Source organism: Lactuca sativa, chromosome 5 (genome assembly GCF_002870075.4).
Source record: "Lactuca sativa cultivar Salinas chromosome 5, Lsat_Salinas_v11, whole genome shotgun sequence".
Lineage (NCBI taxonomy): Eukaryota > Viridiplantae > Streptophyta > Magnoliopsida > Asterales > Asteraceae > Lactuca > Lactuca sativa.
Window position 1 is genome coordinate 319343192 of NC_056627.2, and position 19790 is coordinate 319362981.

General features: G+C 33.8%; 1 protein-coding gene, 3 long non-coding RNA genes and 4 other non-coding genes across 9 annotated transcripts; 6 read left to right on the forward strand and 2 right to left on the reverse strand.

Annotated features, from left to right (window-relative positions):
* Window positions 1-602: 602 nt before the first annotated feature.
* LOC128126320 (uncharacterized) lies at window positions 603-2829 on the forward strand. The gene is made up of 2 exons (XR_008224129.1): window positions 603-919; window positions 999-2829. It is a non-coding gene; the product is annotated as an uncharacterized LOC128126320 (long non-coding RNA).
* LOC111890687 (small nucleolar RNA U3) lies at window positions 692-903 on the forward strand. Its single transcript, XR_002849947.1, has one exon. It is a non-coding gene; the product is annotated as a small nucleolar RNA U3 (small nucleolar RNA).
* Window positions 2830-7126: 4297 nt separating the features above from the next.
* On the forward strand, window positions 7127-8338 carry LOC111890657 (uncharacterized). The gene is made up of 2 exons (XR_002849931.3): window positions 7127-8055; window positions 8120-8338. It is a non-coding gene; the product is annotated as an uncharacterized LOC111890657 (long non-coding RNA).
* On the forward strand, window positions 7603-7814 carry LOC111890683 (small nucleolar RNA U3). The gene has a single exon (XR_002849943.1). It is a non-coding gene; the product is annotated as a small nucleolar RNA U3 (small nucleolar RNA).
* A 1131-nt stretch (window positions 8339-9469) lies between the features above and the next one.
* LOC111890656 (uncharacterized) lies at window positions 9470-13387 on the reverse strand. Of its 2 annotated transcripts, XR_002849930.3 has the most exons (3): window positions 12368-13387; window positions 11507-12136; window positions 9470-10498 (listed from the first exon to the last, which is right to left on the reverse strand). It is a non-coding gene; the product is annotated as an uncharacterized LOC111890656 (long non-coding RNA). The 2 variants fall into 2 exon arrangements; XR_002849929.3 differs by having other exon boundaries at window positions 11507-13387.
* On the forward strand, window positions 9744-9955 carry LOC111890686 (small nucleolar RNA U3). The gene has a single exon (XR_002849946.2). It is a non-coding gene; the product is annotated as a small nucleolar RNA U3 (small nucleolar RNA).
* On the forward strand, window positions 12879-13090 carry LOC111890685 (small nucleolar RNA U3). The gene has a single exon (XR_002849945.1). It is a non-coding gene; the product is annotated as a small nucleolar RNA U3 (small nucleolar RNA).
* A 1008-nt stretch (window positions 13388-14395) lies between the features above and the next one.
* On the reverse strand, window positions 14396-16135 carry LOC111890650 (probable sugar phosphate/phosphate translocator At3g11320). The gene is made up of 4 exons (XM_023886758.3): window positions 15356-16135; window positions 15166-15269; window positions 14832-15060; window positions 14396-14737 (listed from the first exon to the last, which is right to left on the reverse strand). Exons 1-4 carry the CDS (start codon window positions 15809-15811, stop codon window positions 14591-14593), a joined length of 936 nt encoding a protein of 311 aa, XP_023742526.1. The 5' UTR covers window positions 15812-16135; the 3' UTR covers window positions 14396-14590.
* Window positions 16136-19790: the final 3655 nt, after the last annotated feature.

The window sequence follows — 19790 nt, forward strand, 5'->3', positions numbered from 1 at the left end:
CTTACATAATAAAGTCTTTACTTATAAGTATTGTATTACTTTAATAATTGGTTGGTGTTTAAAATTTTATATATTTTTTTTAACAAACCTGTGTAATACACATTTTCTTTGTTCATAGTGATGAATAGATACCATGTAGTTGTAACTCTTACCCTTACTCATATTCTTATTTTATGACCATGAAGTTTAACTTCTACCATTGATCAGGTTTTTGTATTAAAATATACATGCAAGTGGTTTGTTTAAATTAAACATATTATTGTGTTTTATCTACAAAAAGTTAACAAGTTTTTATAATAAGTTGAATACTTGAAAAATATAGCTATTAACACTTAAAACTTAATAAAAACCCGATTCATTTAAGATACATTACACAATTCAACAAGGTAAAATTACATACATCTCAAAATTAGAAGACAAGTTTGTAAATACCAAAACTATAACAAAAAAAAAAGCTGATTGTAAAAATTGTTGCAGCAAATTTGATATCTTACTATTAACAACATTTTAATGATTCAAAACTTTATAGATTTATTAAAGAAAAATTATTTAGTATATTAATTGAAATTGAAGTTATTCAACCCAAAAGGAAAGAGGCGTACGTCGGCTTAGGTCAGACTTGTTTGATCCCACATTGGTGCCGATTAAAAATGAGAGCAGCTATATAAGGAGTCGAGAGAGAAGAAGAAGCACGACCTTACTTGAACAGGATCTGTTCTATAGGCTCGTACCTCTGTATTCTTGATTCCTATGAAGACAGAAACCCATGTCTGGTTGATGAACCACGACCATGTAACCAGAGCGTGATTAACAGAACTTCATGGTCTCGGCCATGGCTCGGTAGATGATCGTTGCCAATCCATCTAATGGTCCTGGCATGTCTACATGGTTGTCTGACAGACAAACTCATATTTTTTTGGTAAGGTTGTATTTCTCCATGATTTTCGTTCTTTCGTTTGTATCCAGTATCAAACCATCTCCCTCTTCTGTTATTTTAGTTTTTATTATATGGAAAGCGCTGAAGTTATACGGAAATTTGTCTAAATTAGAGCTGCACACCAAATGTTTGATGAAATGCCTGAAGGAGATTGCCTTTCCTTTTTTGCCTTCTTCTACAGTCAGGTGATGATTTATCCCTACTTTGATCATGAGTGAATTCTTGAGATATTGAATTTGTTTAGGAAGATGGAATGGGAGGGTGTAAATCAGTAAATTGTAATCCATTATAAACAAAGTGATACTATGTGCTAAGATTTGATGACGCATGTATAAAGAAAGTAAGGAAGTAGATTTTGGAGAAAAATAAACTCAGTTGACCAATTTGTTTACCTTTATTTATTTATTTTGGTGTTGCATTCTTCAAGGTTTCTTCTGTGGAAATGGAGGTTTTGGTTTCAAGGTGTTATGAAATACAAGATAAGAAATAAAAAAGTGTGTAACATTGATTGGGTGAAATATAGAAAAATATAAATATAATCTTTGGTATTTAGTTTTTAAATTAATAAAAAAAGCTAGACATCAGGGTAAATCGTAAATGGTTTGTGTATAGAAATTAGAAAGAAAGTGGGACGGGTTTTATCCCACATCGCGCTGTGAGAGAGTCAAGTAGAACTTTCAACAAGCGTTTTCTTCTTATTTACTACAACAATCTATTTTCTTGAAGTAAAAGACTTTTTTTTTTTGTTTTAAAGATCAAAATATGTAACATACATTGTTACGTAAATTGATAATATAGAGAGTATTGTTACACATAGTCAAGTTCAAATAACTGAAACAATAACAACAAAAAGATGCTCCCAAGATCTCATGGCAATAGGATAGGGGAGGTGAATGTAGTTAGTCTTGCACTCTTGCTTCCACCTTGGGGATAATGCGGTTTCTATTTTCACACAAGACCTCACACATAAGAGAAAGGCGGTGCAATCAGTAAATAAATGCATCGAGTATTTACAAACAATGCATAATAAGATTATAATAAGCAAAGGTGTTCAAAACATATATCACTGATGAATATGTGGAAGGGCATGTAGATGTTAAACGCTAAACTGACATGCATAAACAAATAGAAGAGAGGTAATGACTAGACTATCCCAATACACTCATTCTAAGTCAAAGAAAAGACAATCCCTTCACATCTGATACGCTATCTTCGCATGTCCTTCTAAGGAGTCCTCTCCTCCTTGTACCATCAACTAAAGTTGTCTCCACCCTCCTCCTAAGGCCATGTGATGGCCTCCTATGGACGTGTCCACCTCAATTCTCATTAGGAGGTCGAACCAAGGACCTATGGAAGTCAAGCTAGCCCGTCCCCATGGGCAACACAATAATGACCATCACAATCTTCCATCCCTCAAATATCGATGATTGATGACACACCTAACGCATTTCTAATTGCCTTATTTCAATTTTTTTAAACAAAGTTCTAAAGTATATCCATCGTAACATCCTTATTTTTGCAAATTTCATATCCTTTTCGAAGTCCTTCCGCATCGGCCAATAATATTCTAATCCATATAACGTAGCAAACTGAACTACCACCATATAGATCTTTCTTTTTGTTGGAACTTTGTTAAATGGAAAACACTCTCTTTGGGACTTGTCCCACATTGGAAGAAAGAGGAAACTTATACTCCCTTAAAAAGCCTCTTACTAGTTGTTTAATAATTAGATCAAAGGCTTGGACTAGAGGGAGTGGGTTGGATTTGGTGATTGGGCTAGTCAAATTGGTCTTGAAAGCTTATGTTAATATATATATATTTAATGGTCAAAGATTGGTTCTTGGGGTCTCATTGACTAGTTACAATATTTTATATATATATTAATTCCGATTTTGACTTGTAGTATATATTAAAAATCTGTTAAATTCGTTTTAACTGTTTTGACAGTTATTTTCGGTTAGCAGTTTTGGAGGGAAAAAACCTGTCAATCTATATGTATAAATAGATCACCAAAGACCAGATTTCGGGTTCAGAAAAATTACATACAGATTCCTCTTATAATTTCGTACTCCAAATACAATGAAGGGAACATAGAGAATTTCGTCAGAATCAAGAGAAGTTCTTGGTTGATTGTTGTATCCTCTAGACAGATCCCTACCAGGGAAATTTCTATCTTAGGACATTGCAATTTGCAGGCCTCAATCTACATAATTTCATTTTTTGTGTTTCTATTGTAAACATAAACCATCAAGTATGTTTTCTGTAAACTGATTCTTGTATATTTCATATATATATATTTCAATTTTGTTTGTTTTATTTCTAGTAATCCTGTTGATTGTATACTTCTGTCATAACAATCTAAGACAGAAATCAAAGAGTGAAGAATGGATCAAAATTCCATCATCAAAACACATGTGGAAAAATCTGAGAAATTCAAAGGCTTAGATTTCCGGAGATGGCAACAGAAGATGTTGTTTTATCTAACAACTCTTCATGTTTCCAATGTTCTCACTGATGATTCTCCCTCTCCTCCTACTGGTGTAACCACTGCAGAAGGAACAACACCACCCACTGCAACCCAATTGGCAGAACATCAAAGGGTTGTGGAAATTTGAACACAAATGAATATAATTGCAGAAATTATATTCTAAATGCCCTGGATGATTCCCTCTATGATATCTACTCTACCATCACTACTGCAAGAGAGATATGGGAATCACTGGAAAAGAAATACAAAACAGAAGTGGCATGTTCCAAGAAATTCGTGATTGGAAAGTTCATGAATTTCAAGATGGTGGATACCAAATCTGTCCTCAAACAGGTGGAGGAAATTCAAGTCATTGCACATGAAAAGAGTGATAAATCACCTTATCATCTGTGGAAAGGAAGGTTACCCTCTTATAAAAGGATGAAAGTGTGGGGTTGCCTTGCTAAGGTACAAGTACCTCTTCCTAAGAGGACTAAACTTGGACCAAAAACCATAGATTGCATCTATCTTGGCCCTGCCATGAATAGTGCAGCATACAGGTTTCTTGTGTATAAATCACATGTTGATGAGATCCATAACCAAACCATCATGGAATCAGCAGAGGCTGAATTCTTTGAAAATATTTTTCCTTTTAAGGATAAAGGGAAAAAGGTTACCCTGCTCTAGGAAAAGACCTCTAGATGATGGACTGAATGATACAATTCCAGACAAAAGTTTACAATCAAATGAAGAGAATTCTTCAAAGGTTCAAAAAGAGAACTTAGAACCTAGAAGAAGAAAACGGGGCAAAATAGCCAAAGATTTTGGACTTAATTACATGACCTATGTAGTGAATAAAGAACCACAAACATATAAGGAAGCTATGGACTCTTCTGAAGCTCCTTACTGGAAAGAGGCAATCAAAAGTGAGATTGACTCCATTGTGCAAAATAACACTTGGAAATTGGTAGATTTGCCATCTGGGCAAAAACCAACTGGGCACAAATGGATATTCAAGAAGAAGTTTAGACCTGATGGTACCATTGAGAAGTACAAAGCTCGTTTAGTAGCTAAAGGGTATCGTCAAAAAGAGGGTCAAGACTTCTTTTACACCTATTCACCTGTTACAAGAATTACATCAATTCGCACATTAGTAGCAATTGCAACCATTCATAATTTGGAAATACACCAAATGGATGTGAAAACTGCCTTCTTATATGGTGAACTAAATGAAGAGATATATATGAATCAACCTGAAGGGTTTGTGGTTAAAGGTCAAGAAAACAAAGTCTGTAAGTTAGTTAGATCACTTTATGGACTAAAACAGGCTCCAAAGCAATGGCATGAGAAGTTTGACAACACATTACTCTCTAATGGATTTAGAATAAATGAATGTGATAAATGTGTTTATGTCAAACAATACAAGAATGCTTATGTCATCATATGCTTGTATGTGGATGATATGCTTATAATGGGTACTAATTTGGATGTGATCAATCAAACCAAGAAAATGTTACACTCCTCCTTTTCCATGAAAGACTTGGGAGTAGTAGATGTGATCCTTGGTGTAAGAGTTCAAAGAAGACCAGATGGTTATACTCTTACTCAGTCCCATTATATTGAAAGTGTACTCAAGAAGTTTGGACACTATGATGACAAGCCGGTTGTCACCCCATTTGATGCTTCTAGTCATCTAAAGAAGAATAAAGGTGATATTGTAGCTCAGTTAGAATATACTTAAGTTCTCGGTAGCTTAATGTATATTATGAATTGTACTAGACCAGACTTGGCTTATAGTGTAAGTAGATTGAGTCGTTACTCCCACAATCCTGGGAAAGATCATTGGTATTCATTAGTGAGAGTGCTTAGATATTTAAAGCATACAATGAACTATGGACTGCATTACACGAAATATCCTCCTGTTCTTGAAGGGTATTGTGATGCAAACTGGATTTCCAATACTTCTGAGGCAAAATCCACAAGTGGATATGTGTTCACTCTTGGTGGAGCTGCTATCTCTTGGAAATCATCTAAACAAACTCTGAATACTCGTTCTACAATGGAAGAAGAGTTTGTTGCTTTAGACAAAGCTGCTGAAGAAGCTGAATGGCTTAAAAGCTTCCTAGAAGGTATTCCTCTGTGGCCTCAACCTGTTACTGCCATTGGCATACATTGTGATAGTATGGCTGCCCCCCACTTTAGCTAACCCACCTTATTGAAGGTATTCCTCTAGTTTCAACGAGATCTTCTGGTATTCCTAGAAGGTATTCCTCTAGTTTCAACGAGATCTTCTGGTCGAACAAAACACTTGAAGCTGCCCCCCACTTTAGCTAACCCGCCTTATTGAAGTGAGCACTATCTACCTGATACGCCTGGATGATTTGGTCGGGTGTATCAAAAACGGAAGAAGTGTTAGCATACATTTATGTATTCGTATATGTAGCCCATATTGTATTAGAGAGCCCATTTACATTATAACCTAGTCCATTATTGTATTATATATATATATATATATATATATATATATATATATATATATATATATATATATCAATGGAATGTCCATACGCCGATTTATGGGAAAATATTGATCGTCCATGGGGGACTTGTGCACATGATAACTTTTAATGATACTCTGATAAATGTTTTAAGATCTTTGTAGTTGTGATTTGAATACTTAATGTTTTAATTGGAAATTTCGGGTTAAAATTTGGGGCGTTACATGTAGTTATTCTCCATTTTTAGGTAATGGCTTTGTACTTTGGTAATTATCATGACCCGTGTAAAATAATATTTTTTTTTATCCTTTCCCTGAATTTCCAACATGTTGCTTTTCTACTGGGGGAGTTTTTTATTTGGATTGTATCCTAGATATTAGTTTGTGGTTAGTAGTGGCTAGATGTAGTTTTCTCGACCTGATTCTCTATCATTTGGGTTATACACTCATTTTCTCCAATCTCGGAACTCTAAATGGCCTTGTGTGATACAACATTACATGTGGTGATTGAAGTGACTCAAAAGGGCACTCGACAATGATTGACGACGGCGTTAATCTCATAAACACCACACAAGACCCCACCTGAGCCACTATGACTGTCGTCAAGTCATGTGCCTTTTCCACGATTGCTTCATCATCCACAACGTTCTTTGTGTTGATTTCCTCAATAGTAACATTGGTTGTTTCTTAAATGATCCAAGTGAAAAATTTGAACATTCTGGTTATGATCTTAATTCGCTTTTTGTTCTTCCGATAGAAGCATGGAAGAGGAGATCGATGTCAAAGTAAACTTGTGTTTAAGATGTCCAAACGAGATGAGGGAAATAAGGCAAACACACAATTAAATCTATATTTTAACATTTATTTTTGTATCTATAATCAAACCATATTATAACCTTGAAGATTGTAACCCTCAAATAATTAAGAACAATAATCCATCTTTAACATCTTGTTCCCGAGCCCAAATTAAAGTGAGAAGAGAAAAGGAATGAAAAGAACTAAAAATAAGAAACATATCTTGTTATCGAGATTTTTTTTGGAGGAATCAGAGAGAAAAGAATAGAAGTGGATGAACGATCTTCTCTCCTAATCTTACTCCTAAATTGGAGGGATTTAAAGGGAAGTAGGCTTAATGGGATTTTAAATATTGTTGTATAAATTGATAAAGTTCATTCCGTTATATAAATAAAATAGATAATCACAAAAATAAACACATGATTGTTATAACCTTAGTTTTTCGGATTTACCGAAACGACCACAATGGCCAAAATATTGAATTTCAAACTAAAATTTGGAATGTTAAAAGGTCACTGAAATGCAACATAAAAAAATTAGAAATATGATATTTCATACACTACGATATGTTCTGTACATTTAGACTTAGATTCAAGATATCAAAGTTTAATCAAATAAAAAATAGTTATATGGAATGAAAAGAAAAGAAAAGCTAAATGGAATAATAAATCTTCCGCAAATAAACATTTGTATTTGGAATATTGCATTTTCCATTTTTCTAACCTCTTTTGATACAATAAACAAATATGAAATATATTGAAGAAATTAGTGTTAATAAACCCAAGAGGAAAGAGGCGTACGTGGGCTTAGCCGCTCAGATCCGATTTGTTTCATGACCTCCTCCCACATTGGTGCAGATTAAAAATGAGAGCAGCTATATAAGGAGTCGAGAGAGAAGAAGAAGCACGACCTTACTTGAACAGGATCTGTTCTATAGGCTCGTACCTCTGTATTCTTGATTCCTAAGAAGACAGAAACCCATGTCTGGTTGATGAACCACGACCATGTAACCAGAGCGTGATTAACAGAACTTCATGGTCTCGGCCATGGCTCGGTAGATGATCGTTGCCAATCCATCTAATGGTCCTGGCATGGCTACATGGTTGTCTGACAGACAATCTCAACTTTTTTTTTTTTGGTTCTATTTCTCCATGATTCCTCATTACAGTTGACATAAATTTCGTTCTTTCATTTGTATCCAGTATCAATCCATCTCCCTCGTTTGTTATTTTAGTTATTGTTATATGGAAGGTGCTGAAGTTATATAGAAATGTGTCCAAATTAGAGCTGCAGACCAAGTGTTTGATGAAATGCCTGAAGGAGATTGCCTTTTCTTTTTTGCCTTCTTCTACAGTCAGGTAATGATTCATTCCCTACTTTGATCATGAGTGACTGAGGAAACTAACAGGTTGGTGTTTGTAGGAAGGATGATAATCTGTATGTTGCTGGGCTTTTTTATGATTCATGGCCTCATGTGATTGTCAAGAATGGGGGAATTCTTGAGTCATTGAATTTGTTTAGGAAGATACAATGGAAGGGTGTAAATTGTAATCCGTTACAAACAATGTGACACTATGTGCTGAGTTTTTTTGGTACATATTATAATTGGACTGGTTTATCAAGATGATGCTTTTAAAAATCTATGAATTATAGCAACAACAAAATTTTGTAATTGTATTGATTTTGGATGTTCAGTTGACCAATTGTTGACCTTCTTTTGGTGTTGTATTTGTAATGGTCTTCTCGTACGAAGATGGGGGTTTTGGTGTTAAGGTGTCATCGAAGACAAGCGAGAAATGACAGTTTATAACTGCAATCATTCAAGGGACAATTTCTTATTTAAAAAAAAAAAGAAGAGAGGATAAAATCATAAATTGTAATATTAGAAACAAATGCTAATATAAGAAGAAACAAAGCTTAAATTTAAAGTTAAAGACTGGGTACGTTATCTTTTACAACAAAATAGAGTGTTAGAATATGATAACCTATTTATTGGTCATGTATTTTTAACTTCATAGCTTGTCATGTTTTCGTATTAACATACTATATGTTATATGTTTTCAATTATTAAAAAGTATACATTAAATTACATTTAATAAAAAAATCTCAAAGTAATATATATCTAACTTACTAAAATGTTATTTAACAATAAGATAAACTAAAAGTACATATATTCGAAAATTGAAAGCCTATTATTTGAAAGCCTATTCCAAATTAGATATTTTATTATTTACAGCACTAAAATATTATTAGAGATGTTTTATTACAAAGAAATAAGTATAAAAAACAAGGGATGGAAGAAATACCTAAATTCAATGGGAAAAACGGAAACGGAAACGGAAACTTTTGGTAGGAGTTTTTGGTTGGTTACATGGTGTAACCTCCTTTCTACTGTTTATCCTATCTTATAACACCTAAATATAAATTCTTCTTAATAAATAAAGAATTTTTTGCTACTTATCAAATCCTTATGTAAATTGATATATGACATTTTATTGATTTTTTGATTTATCTAATATGCCACTTGTCAATTTATTATAATGCCACCTAAACAATATATATACTGCCAGATGCATATTCTTGAATGAAAACACAGGTATACAATGTTTGATTTCCTAAATATATATGCAAATCAGAAATCAGAATTATAATGACATTTTCTTAATTTCCTAAATTTTAGTCCATATATAAAACAAAAGATAGTTTGAGTTCATAATAATAGGAAAAAATGTCTATTTTTGAAACCTGTAATCACACACCACTAATAATGAATTATATTCAAATTTCAAATTAATTCAATTTCTATTAATTAAAGAGTAGCACATTGTCACATGTCAATCAATTAGAGCTTCACATTAATTATTTGTCACTTGTCATTTTAAGGTTTTTCCTCATTAATTAAATTCCCACTAATTCACTCCTCCATTTTACACATATCAAACACGTCAACAAAAAAATTATTTATAATATCTATTGCCTAATTTATTAATTTTTTTTTTAAGGAATCGAGAGCAGCTATATAAGGAATCGAGAGAGAAGAAGAAGCACGACCTTACTTGAACAGGATCTGTTCTATAGGCTCGTACCTCTGTATTCTTGATTCCTAACAAGACAGAAACCCATGTCTGGTTGATGAACCACGACCATGTAACCAGAGCGTGATTAACAGAACTTCATGGTCTCGGCCATGGCTCAGTAGATGATCGTTGTCAGCCCATCTCATGGTCCTGGCATGGTTACATGGTTGTCTGACAGACAATCTCATCTTTTTTTGCTCCGGTGGAGGCTGCCTAAGAGGTTACTCTCTCCATGATTCCTCTGCAAGGTCATATGGATAGGCGTCCAATTTACAGATGCAGGCCAACTGTTTGATGAAATGCCTGAGAGGTTACATATTTTGCCTTCTTCATGGTTTAGCCATGGCTCAGTAGATAAATGTTGCCAGCCCATCTGATTGGCTCCTAGCATGGTTATATGGTTGTCTCACATACAATTTCATCATTTTTTTGGTCCTGTGGGAATGTGGTCAACATTGTATTTCTTCAAGATTCCTCATTATAGTTAACATAATTTTCCATGTTTTCATTTGTATCTGGTAATATGTGCGAATGGAAAATGTGGAGAATTTTGGATATGCAAAGCAAGTGTTTGATGAAATGTCTGAAAAGAAATTAATTTCTTCTACTGTCTTGTTGTCTAAAACCTTTTTTCTTAGAAAGGATGCTCTGTATGTTGCTGATATTTATGATTGTTTAGACCTTTGGATTCTCAAGAATGTGAATATTGGAGTTGTTTGGGAAGCTGCAAAAGGATGACAAATACATAAAAAGCACTAATTAAAAAACATATACAAGTACACGAGAGGTTGCAATATAGCAATATCAAGGAAAGATGGTAATTTTTTTTTAAAAAAAAATTATTTGACATAATGAATGTTTTATGATGGTTAAACTGAGATTTTAACATTCAACAAAAACTATTCATATTCATTAAAGTCTACAATAAATGCTGGAATTCACAAGAGATCCATTGTTGCAACCCCAAATATGTCAAATCGACTATTAACTGTGTGTTTGGCTAAACTTTTTTTCTTCAAAAGTCATTTTCATAAAAGACCTTATTGACTTGCATCTTTTGCAAAAAGATGCTTTTAAAATGTGTTTGAAGGACCTTTTAGCTTTTTACCTTTTAAAAACCCCAAAAGATCAAAAGACACCTTCAAATGGTCCACAAGTCCAATTGTTGACCAAACCCTAAAAGTCAACAAAAGTCAACGGTCAAACTTTGACCAGACTCGTCGAGTGCACTCGTGTGACTCGGCGAGTCCATGCATGTCCTCTTCGCCCCTGGTCCTCACTTGACTCGCTGATTCAACCCTACACTCAACGGGTTATCACATGTCGTGAATCGCGGGGCGACCCGACTCGACACGTCGAGTCCCTTTTGGACTCGGCGAGTTCCTCCCATGAAAACACTCAAACGATCTTTTGAGGTCAGATTTGCTTCACCAACCAGTAGATCTAACCTTGTAACACTCGAAAGTCACGTAAAAGTTCAAACTTTATGTTCATGCATTGCTTATAAGACCAAAAATGGAGAAATAACCTTTAAAATGGGGTTCTACTCTCAAGCCTAACATGAAACCTCATAAAGCTGGAAGCTTGGGACCTTTTGGACCTCCTAAGGTCCAGATCTATCATCTATGCCCAAAGGGACCTCATATGCTTCACAATCTAACTCAAAATTGTGCAAAGGAAACCCTAGATTCAAGGAATCTATCAAATACACGGAATGGGAAGGAACTTGTACCTCAAAACGTGAATCTCAGTGTGAACACCACAGATCCAAGCTCCACATTCGATCTAGCTTGGATTTTCCCACTCCTTCTTGCAAGATCCCACCAAAGGATGAAGAATTAGCCTCCAAATTGCTCTATATGCTCTCTAGGGTTTTCACAGGGGAGTAGTGGCCGCAAATGACGGCCATAAGGGCCTTTAAATAGGGCTCAAGCCCTAAGATTTAGGGTTTCACTTTACAGCGCAGACTCGCCGAGTCCACTCATCGACTCGTCGAGTCTGGTCATTAATCCAGACAAGAATTCGTAATCCTACTCGGCAAGTCTGAGCGTCTACTCGCCGAGTCCCTCCATAAAACTCAAAATAAATAATTAAAATAAGATACATGAGAATCCGGATGTTACAGAAAGAAAGCACAAAAGTAGTTCTCACAAGTAATTTAATTTTAAAAAACAATCGTATGCACTACTTCTTAGAAAATGCACTTATAAAAGTTATCCCATAATAAACAACATTAATACTTCAAAAAGGTTATAATACAAAAAAGAAAAACGGCGGAATAGCGAATCCCTAAAGTAATCCACCAACGCTTTACCTTATACCATTAAATCATCAAGCCATGTGTATGTACCCAGTTTAAGCCCTAAGTTATCAATCATATATATCAACTGATCAATAATTCAACATGATGATAAAACTACAACTGGAAATTTCGTCAACAAAAGAAAGCAAATTCAATTATCAAATCACGTGGATTAAAAAAAAGGGGGGGACACGATTGGACTATCAAAATCACAAAATCCATAGACGGAGATGAATTTTATGGAATCATACAATTAAATATGTAGTATACTGAGAGAAAAATGTTACGAACCTTTTAGCAAAATCAAAACCATCGAACATTATAAAATTCCAGAAGCCCTGCTATAAGTTTTCATTACTATTAAACCCGTCTTCATTAGATTCGAGAATGCCCGGTGGCGGAGCAGGCGACGAATCGAAGGTTCCTACAAAGCAACCATTGATACAGATGAAAAAGAAGATTAGAGTTTAAGGGATCGACAAAATATTTAAGGGTCAACAGAGTAGTAATGGGTAATTTGGTAATTTAATTTTAGTGTGAAATGAGTGAAGGAGAAGACACGTAGAATGAAAAGATTCTTTTATTAGATTGAAAGATATTGCATTTTCCATTTTTCTAACCTCTTTTGATACAATAAACAAATATGAAATATATTGAAGAAATTAGTGTTAATAAACCCAAGAGGAAAGAGGCGTACGTGGGCTTAGCCGCTCAGATCCGATTTGTTTCATGACTTCCTCCCACATTGTTGCAGATTAAAAATCAGAGCAGCTATATAAGGAATCGAGAGAGAAGAAGAAGCACGACCTTACTTGAACAGGATCTGTTCTATAGGCTCGTACCTCTGTATTCTTGATTCCTAAGAAGACAGAAACCCATGTCTGGTTGATGAACCACGACCATGTAACCAGAGCGTGATTAACAAAACTTCATGGTCTCGGCCATGGCTCAGTAGATGATCGATGCCAAACCATCTAATGGTCCTGGCATGGCTACATGGTTGTCTGACAGACAATCTCATCTTTTTTTGCTCCGGTGGAGGCTGCCTAAGAGGTTACTCTCTCCATGATTCCTCTGCAAGGTCATATGGATAGGCGTCCAATTTAGAGATGCAGGCCAACTGTTTGATGAAATGCCTGAGAGGTTACATATTTTGCCTTCTTCATGGTTTAGCCATGGCTGAGTAGATGAATGTTGCCAGCCCATCTGATTGGCTCCTAGCATGGTTATATGGTTGTCTCACATACAATTTCATCATTTTTTTGGTCCTGTGGGAATGTGGTCAACATTGTATTTCTTCAAGATTCCTAATTTTCATATACAATTTCATTACAGTTAACCTAATTTTCATGTTTTCATTTGTATCTAGTAATATGTGCGTATGGAAAATGTGGAGAATTTTGGATATGCAAAGCAAGTGTTTGATGAAATGTCTGAAAAGATATTAATTTTTTCTACTGTCTTGTGTCCCATGGTTTATCTTTTACTTTGATCATGATTCATTGAGTAAGCAAAAAGGGTGTTGTCTAAAACCTTTTTTCTTAGAAAGGATGCTCTGTATGTTGCTGATATTTATGATTGTTTAGACCTTTGGATTGTCAAGAATGTGAATATTGGAGTTGTTTGGGAAGCTGCAAAAGGATGACAATTACATAAAAAGCACTAATTAAAAAACATATATAAGTACACGAGAGGTTGCAATATAGCAATATCAAGGAAAGATGGTAATTTTTTTTTTAAAAAAAATTATTTGACATAATGAATGTTTTATGATGATTAAACTGAGATTTTAACATTCAACAAAAACTTTTCATATTCATTAAATTCTTCAATAAATGATGGAATTCACACGAGATTCTTTGTTGCAACCCCAAATATGTCAAATCGACTATGAAGTCAAAACGTACGGAGAAATTTTGGATGAAATTGTTAATTGATTGTAAGCAATGTTTGACTTTTAGATTAATGTTTAACTCATTGAATTTGTGATTAAATATCAGGGTTATTTGTTAAAAAATACCTAACATTTTTGTTTTTTCAAATTAAAGCTTAGCGTAAGGTATAACTTTGATTTCACAATTTTAGTAGATTACAAGACGCAACATGTTGGTTTTGCTTATTTGGACATGACATGGCGCCACATCATCATCACATGATACCATGTTAGCACCTTAAAAGAAAGGTAAATTTCATATTTCTAAGAAACACATAACACTATGGTTTAAAACAAAATAGAAGTATTAGTAATATGATTCAAGACTCTTTCAAGAAAAACCAACTTTTGTCAAATTGTAACGCCACATAACACAAGAAAAACAGTACGAAACAATTAGGTATTTATGTTACTTTATTGAGATTCTAGGGTATTGTATAAGTATTTATACAACAGTATAACTGTAAACTCATAATCACATGAAGGTATACAACAAATTGGGACTAAAAATCAAACAAAATATATGGAAACTGTTTTATCAAGTGAAAGAATACAAAAGGTTAACTGAATATGAAGGAGGTTTATTTGGTCCTCTTCTTGGCTTCACTGTATAAAATCACCCCAAACACTGTAAGCAAGTAACCTAGCATCCCTGTTACTGACACTGGATTCTTAAATATCAAAATTGATATCACAACAGCTACAGCTCCTTTAGCATTCCCCAAAACCTGGTATGTATTAAGTAGTAACATTAATAAGATTTACAGCTACATTTCCTGCAATTTTCCATTAATGGAAGCATTGATATCATATAGTATATACCTGGAGAGTTAAAGCACTTGTATGCTTCGTAACCAAGAAATTGGTCAAGTTAACAAGATAGGCTAAACCAGAATTAAACAGCAGATACCACACAATGTTGACATCTTTTCTGGCAAGAGCTATAGTAATCCCAACCACATTATCTTCCATTAACAATGTTGCAGGAAGCAGGATCACAACAGCTACTGGAGCCATGTACAACAAAAGATTCATGGAATTTAACTTCTCCCTGTTATCATATTTCAAATCAATCCAATATTCCAATATGTTATGTTGTTAATCAATCAGATACAACTAAGAGAGATCGAGAAGGAGAAGAAGAAGAGAAGATTACCCTTCTGAGGATAGCAAAATTCCTTGAAGCACCGACTTTAATGCTCTTGCAGCTGTGGCGCCAAGACAAATGATGAAACCAAATAAATGGAAACTCGGTTCGCTCTGTCATCACGAAATGAAATAATCAGACAGATGAGGATTTTGAGTTTTGAGAATTGAGAATTGAGAATGAAATTAGGTAATTTTACCCCACTAGCAATGACAACGCCGGTGACGACAGGGATGAGAGTTACATAGGTCAACCACGCCTCTCTTTTCATAGTCATGATATAGGCAAACACCGCCGTGAAGAATGGTGTGGTGGCACCGACGGCCTGCGTAAAGGAAACGGGCAAATACCTAAGCGAGACATTTCCGCTAACGACGGAGGCACAAAACACCAAACTGAGGGCGGAGATCTTGAAAAACTGAACCCTAGACCTAAGAGTTTGGAGAGGCACCATCTTCATCCAAACAATGGCGATGTAACTGAGCAAAGAACAAGCGGTCATATGGCACATGGTGAGGAAGATCGGGTACTTGAATCCATAGTTGCTGAGTAAGTATTTGTTGAGAAGGAGTACTCCAATGTTGGATGTGTACCATGATAAGACGAGTCCGATCGTAAACCACTGTGTCTGTGACTTTGTGCTGCCTCCCTTCATTAAATCGAAGGAGGGAGGTTGCAGGGTTTGGTGGGATTTGAGTTTTGTGGGTTTACATGGATGATGATGGATGTTGGGGATTGAATTAGGAATTGAGTAAAATGTGGGAGATCTGGGGAGTTTGGTGAGGGTTTTTGATGGATCTGATGGACGAATTTTGCAATGTGGATTTCAAGTCAATTGTGTTTTGGATTGATATGAGAGAGAGAGAGAGAGAGAGAGAGAGAGAGAGAGAGAGAAGAAAAGAAGAAGAAGCGCGAGGTTGACGTGGCAACGGTAAGAAAGGAGAATGTGCAAGGGAGATAGAGATGCCCTCTCTCCATCGTCTTTCATAAAATGGTTTCATACAAGGGGATATTGACTAAAATCACCAAATTTTATTTTGGATTTAAATAAAAAAAAAATCCATGTTTTTGCATTATTGGTGAAATGATCATTTAGTCTTTTGAGTATTTTATTTCTGGAAAAGAGCAAGTTGTTTCGAAGTGTTGGTGGGTAGACTTAATTTGACATAAAATGGTTTTAAATATGATATATCGGACTTGTTTTCGGCAAATTTATTTTGGAAAAACGTGTGAGATACTGAGATACACAATTCATACTTATTTTGATGTTTGCATCATTGCATGTGTATTTACATATGTATCGGTTAAGAATGAGATATACAAATACCACCGACTTTAGCCGAAAAGTAATTCATCTAACATAACAAATTAGCTTAATGTTGATGTTATCGAATTTGATGTTATTGGAAATACACATGTGCAACATAAACCTTAAATCTTAACGAAATACAATGCATTACAAAATATTCCCTAAACCAAAAACTTGAATTGTAACTAAATAGAATATCATTTGTATGTCTACTTGATTTAGGTACTTTGTTACTTGCGGCCAACATATTGGCCCGATGTCTTTTGCAAATGATGTTTTGACTCGCTTAGTATGCATATTTAGTAGGCCTCTCGGCACCCTAAACCAAGCCTAAAATATAAGGAATTATATTTGGTTATTTTCGGTCCCTAAGCTACTAACCTAGATTTTTTTTTCTATGCGCACTTGGGGTCTTTAAAACATACAAAGGAATATAAAAAGGAATTTAAAAAAGGTAACATTTGGCATGACAATCATTTTAGATTTTTTCTTGTTTATCGATGTTTTTTTAGAATTTTTTTACCATTCATAGTTTGTCTACATATAGACACAAATACATATAGACATATATGACGTTAATTAGGAGTACATTAATTAGAAAATTTGCCTTTTGGGCTCGTCAATCAGAACACATATTCAAGCTTGAATGTGATGATTTAGTCTATAATACAACGGACTCTTCAAGAACAATGTTTCATAATGTTGTTTTGGCCTCGTACAACTAAATCAGGACTTACTCTTTAAAACCGGTGCAATATAACAAACACATAAACACAATAGATGTTATGTTAACGTTGCGGCTTTGAAAAAACTTGTAACACATTTAAACCTTAGAAAAGATGTCTTTGGGACTCGTATGTTAAAATCGAAACACATATACAGGTCTTTCTGAATGTTTTGTTCTAGCATCATACAACTAAATTCAGACTTACTATTCAAAACCAGTGCAATATAACAAACATAAAATAAAAAATAGATAATATATTAACATTGCAACTTGAAAAGGCTCGTAACATATTAAAACCTTATAAAATATGTCTTTTGGACCTACAAATTTAAATCGGAACACATAATTAGGTTCGAAATATAACAAAGTTTTTTTTACGATATAAGAGAATTGTCGGCTGCCATTTCGAGGAATTCTCGGTGAATCCAAACATCTCCTTGGAGAAAGGGTTGAGAAAATTTTTTGAGAGGGGTTGATGCAAATGAAAATGAAATCAACTTTAAATAGGGATGGAATCCAAAATGATTCATTTGGATCATAAAACACGGTCAAATATAATATATTCTGATACACCTTTATGTCATGTTTCACCTATTTGTTTTTCAAAAACAACATTAAATCCGGAACGGAAGTCCTAATATTATGGTCATTTTTCAAATGGATTAATATCATAAAAACCTTATATATTGATTTTTTTGGATTAACTCTCTTAGTTGTTTCCTCAAAAAGACATTGTATTTTTCAACTATTTTCGATTCTTCACTTTTGGCAAGTTTAGTGGTAATTTCCCGGTTTTACACAATTTTTTTTGGAAAACTCACCTTTTTTTTTTTCCTAAAAAGATACTCACATGTGACATTTTTTTTAATTTAAAATAACTTTCATGTTTTCCTATTTAGAATATTTTCAATTTTAGAAGTGATTTGATCTGTAATAATATCTTTGTATTCCATTGAGGCTCAATTTATGTTTCCATTTGAACCAACCTTTTTCTTTTGACTCATAATTCTCATGTTCTATTTTATTGTTGTTTATAATGTTCTTAATGGTTTTCAACATTTGAATATGAAAAAAACATTTGATTTGTTCGAAAAAAAGACTAATGTCTCAAGTTTCTGTTTGCAGATGTATATCGAAATCTATTTGTAAGATGCTAGGAGATTATACAAGGTGTATAAAAGTGATCTAAGTTGAATTGATATCTTAAATTGTTTTAAGAACTAAAGAGAATGATACTTTTTGAACAACAATCTCTGTTTATAACCTAATCTAAGGTTTCATGTTTTGTCCGTTAGAAACATTGCCAAGCAAGATTAGACAACAACAATCTATGTTTATAATCTAATATAAGGTTTCATGTTTTATCCGTTAGAAACATTTTTAAACAAGATTAGACAACTGTTTTTTACCTGTTACACTCTAAGCATCCTACAAATAAATTCTAATATGAATTTTGTCAGCAATATCTAGACATGACATCTCTCTCTCTCTCTCTCTCTCTCTCTATATATATATATATATATATATATATATATATATATATATATATATATATATATATAAAGAAATCAAATGTCTTATTTATATTTTAATGTTAAAACTATCAAACCATAAACAACAACAAGTCAATTATGAGCCAAAATGATTATTTTGTCAAATGTGAGTTTTTCTAGAATGGCAAAAAAAATGGTATTTTGTATAAAAACTTCTCATTCTCATTATATATATATATAAAACATCCAAAATATCACCAGTGTTCCGTTATTGTTCCGTTATTGACATCTTATGTAGTTATGAGGCGGGTTGACGTGAGCCACTCAAATGGTTTGGTTTACCATTTTTTTTATCCATGAATATCCCTTGAATTTAATCTCCTTTTCAACCCAAAATACTTTTAAAATTTTGATTTAATATATAAGTACATAACTTAATAAAAAAATCAAGTTTTTGTTTACTTGATGACGTTTCGTTATTATTTTATGGTATAGAGTTGTTTTTTAGACAACACGTAATCATGTTGCATACGATGACCAAAATTTATAATATTTTACTCCTAATTGGTATCAATTAGATAGATTGGTAAGAACATAAACCTTTATTGACTTATTGATTAAAAAAGTAAACATTGTAGTATAAATTGTGAAAAACAAAACATTATTGTATATAAAAAACTATACCTGAGATCAGGAGCATTTAACTAACATCCCTGATAGATTCAAAGTTATATAACAAAATTTTAATGGAAATGCACAAAATCTGTTTTGTGGGAGAAACTATTGTTTGAGGAGATAGGCATCTCTATTTTTGGAAAAAATCCACCCTACTTATTGCCTTATTAAGGCATGTGGGACATGAATTGGTTATGGTATCAAACTGTCTAGAAAGAGAGTCGTTATGAAGTGATAGTGGGGTTTCTTTCTTTATTGCAAGTCTTGTATGTAAACTAGGGTTATCATTTTTTTAGTCTATAGTCGAACTTTGGAATTAAGAAGCAGATGCACCACTTTCGTTGTTAGTGGCTTATTTTTTATGTAATCACAAGGATGAGGATGAGGATGAAGATGAGCCTTCCTTTTGAAGATAGATGATATTGGAGTT

Coding starts and splice junctions, on each gene's coding strand:
- LOC111890650 (XM_023886758.3), bottom strand. CDS start 15,811: ATGAAGGGAGGCAGCACAAAGTCACAGACACAGTGGTTTACGATCGGA. Junction 15,270..15,355: donor GCGTTGTCATTGCTAGTGGG/GTAAAATTACCT, acceptor TCGTGATGACAG/AGCGAACCGAGTTTCCATTT. Junction 14,738..14,831: donor CAAGTGCTTTAACTCTCCAG/GTATATACTATA, acceptor AATACATACCAG/GTTTTGGGGAATGCTAAAGG.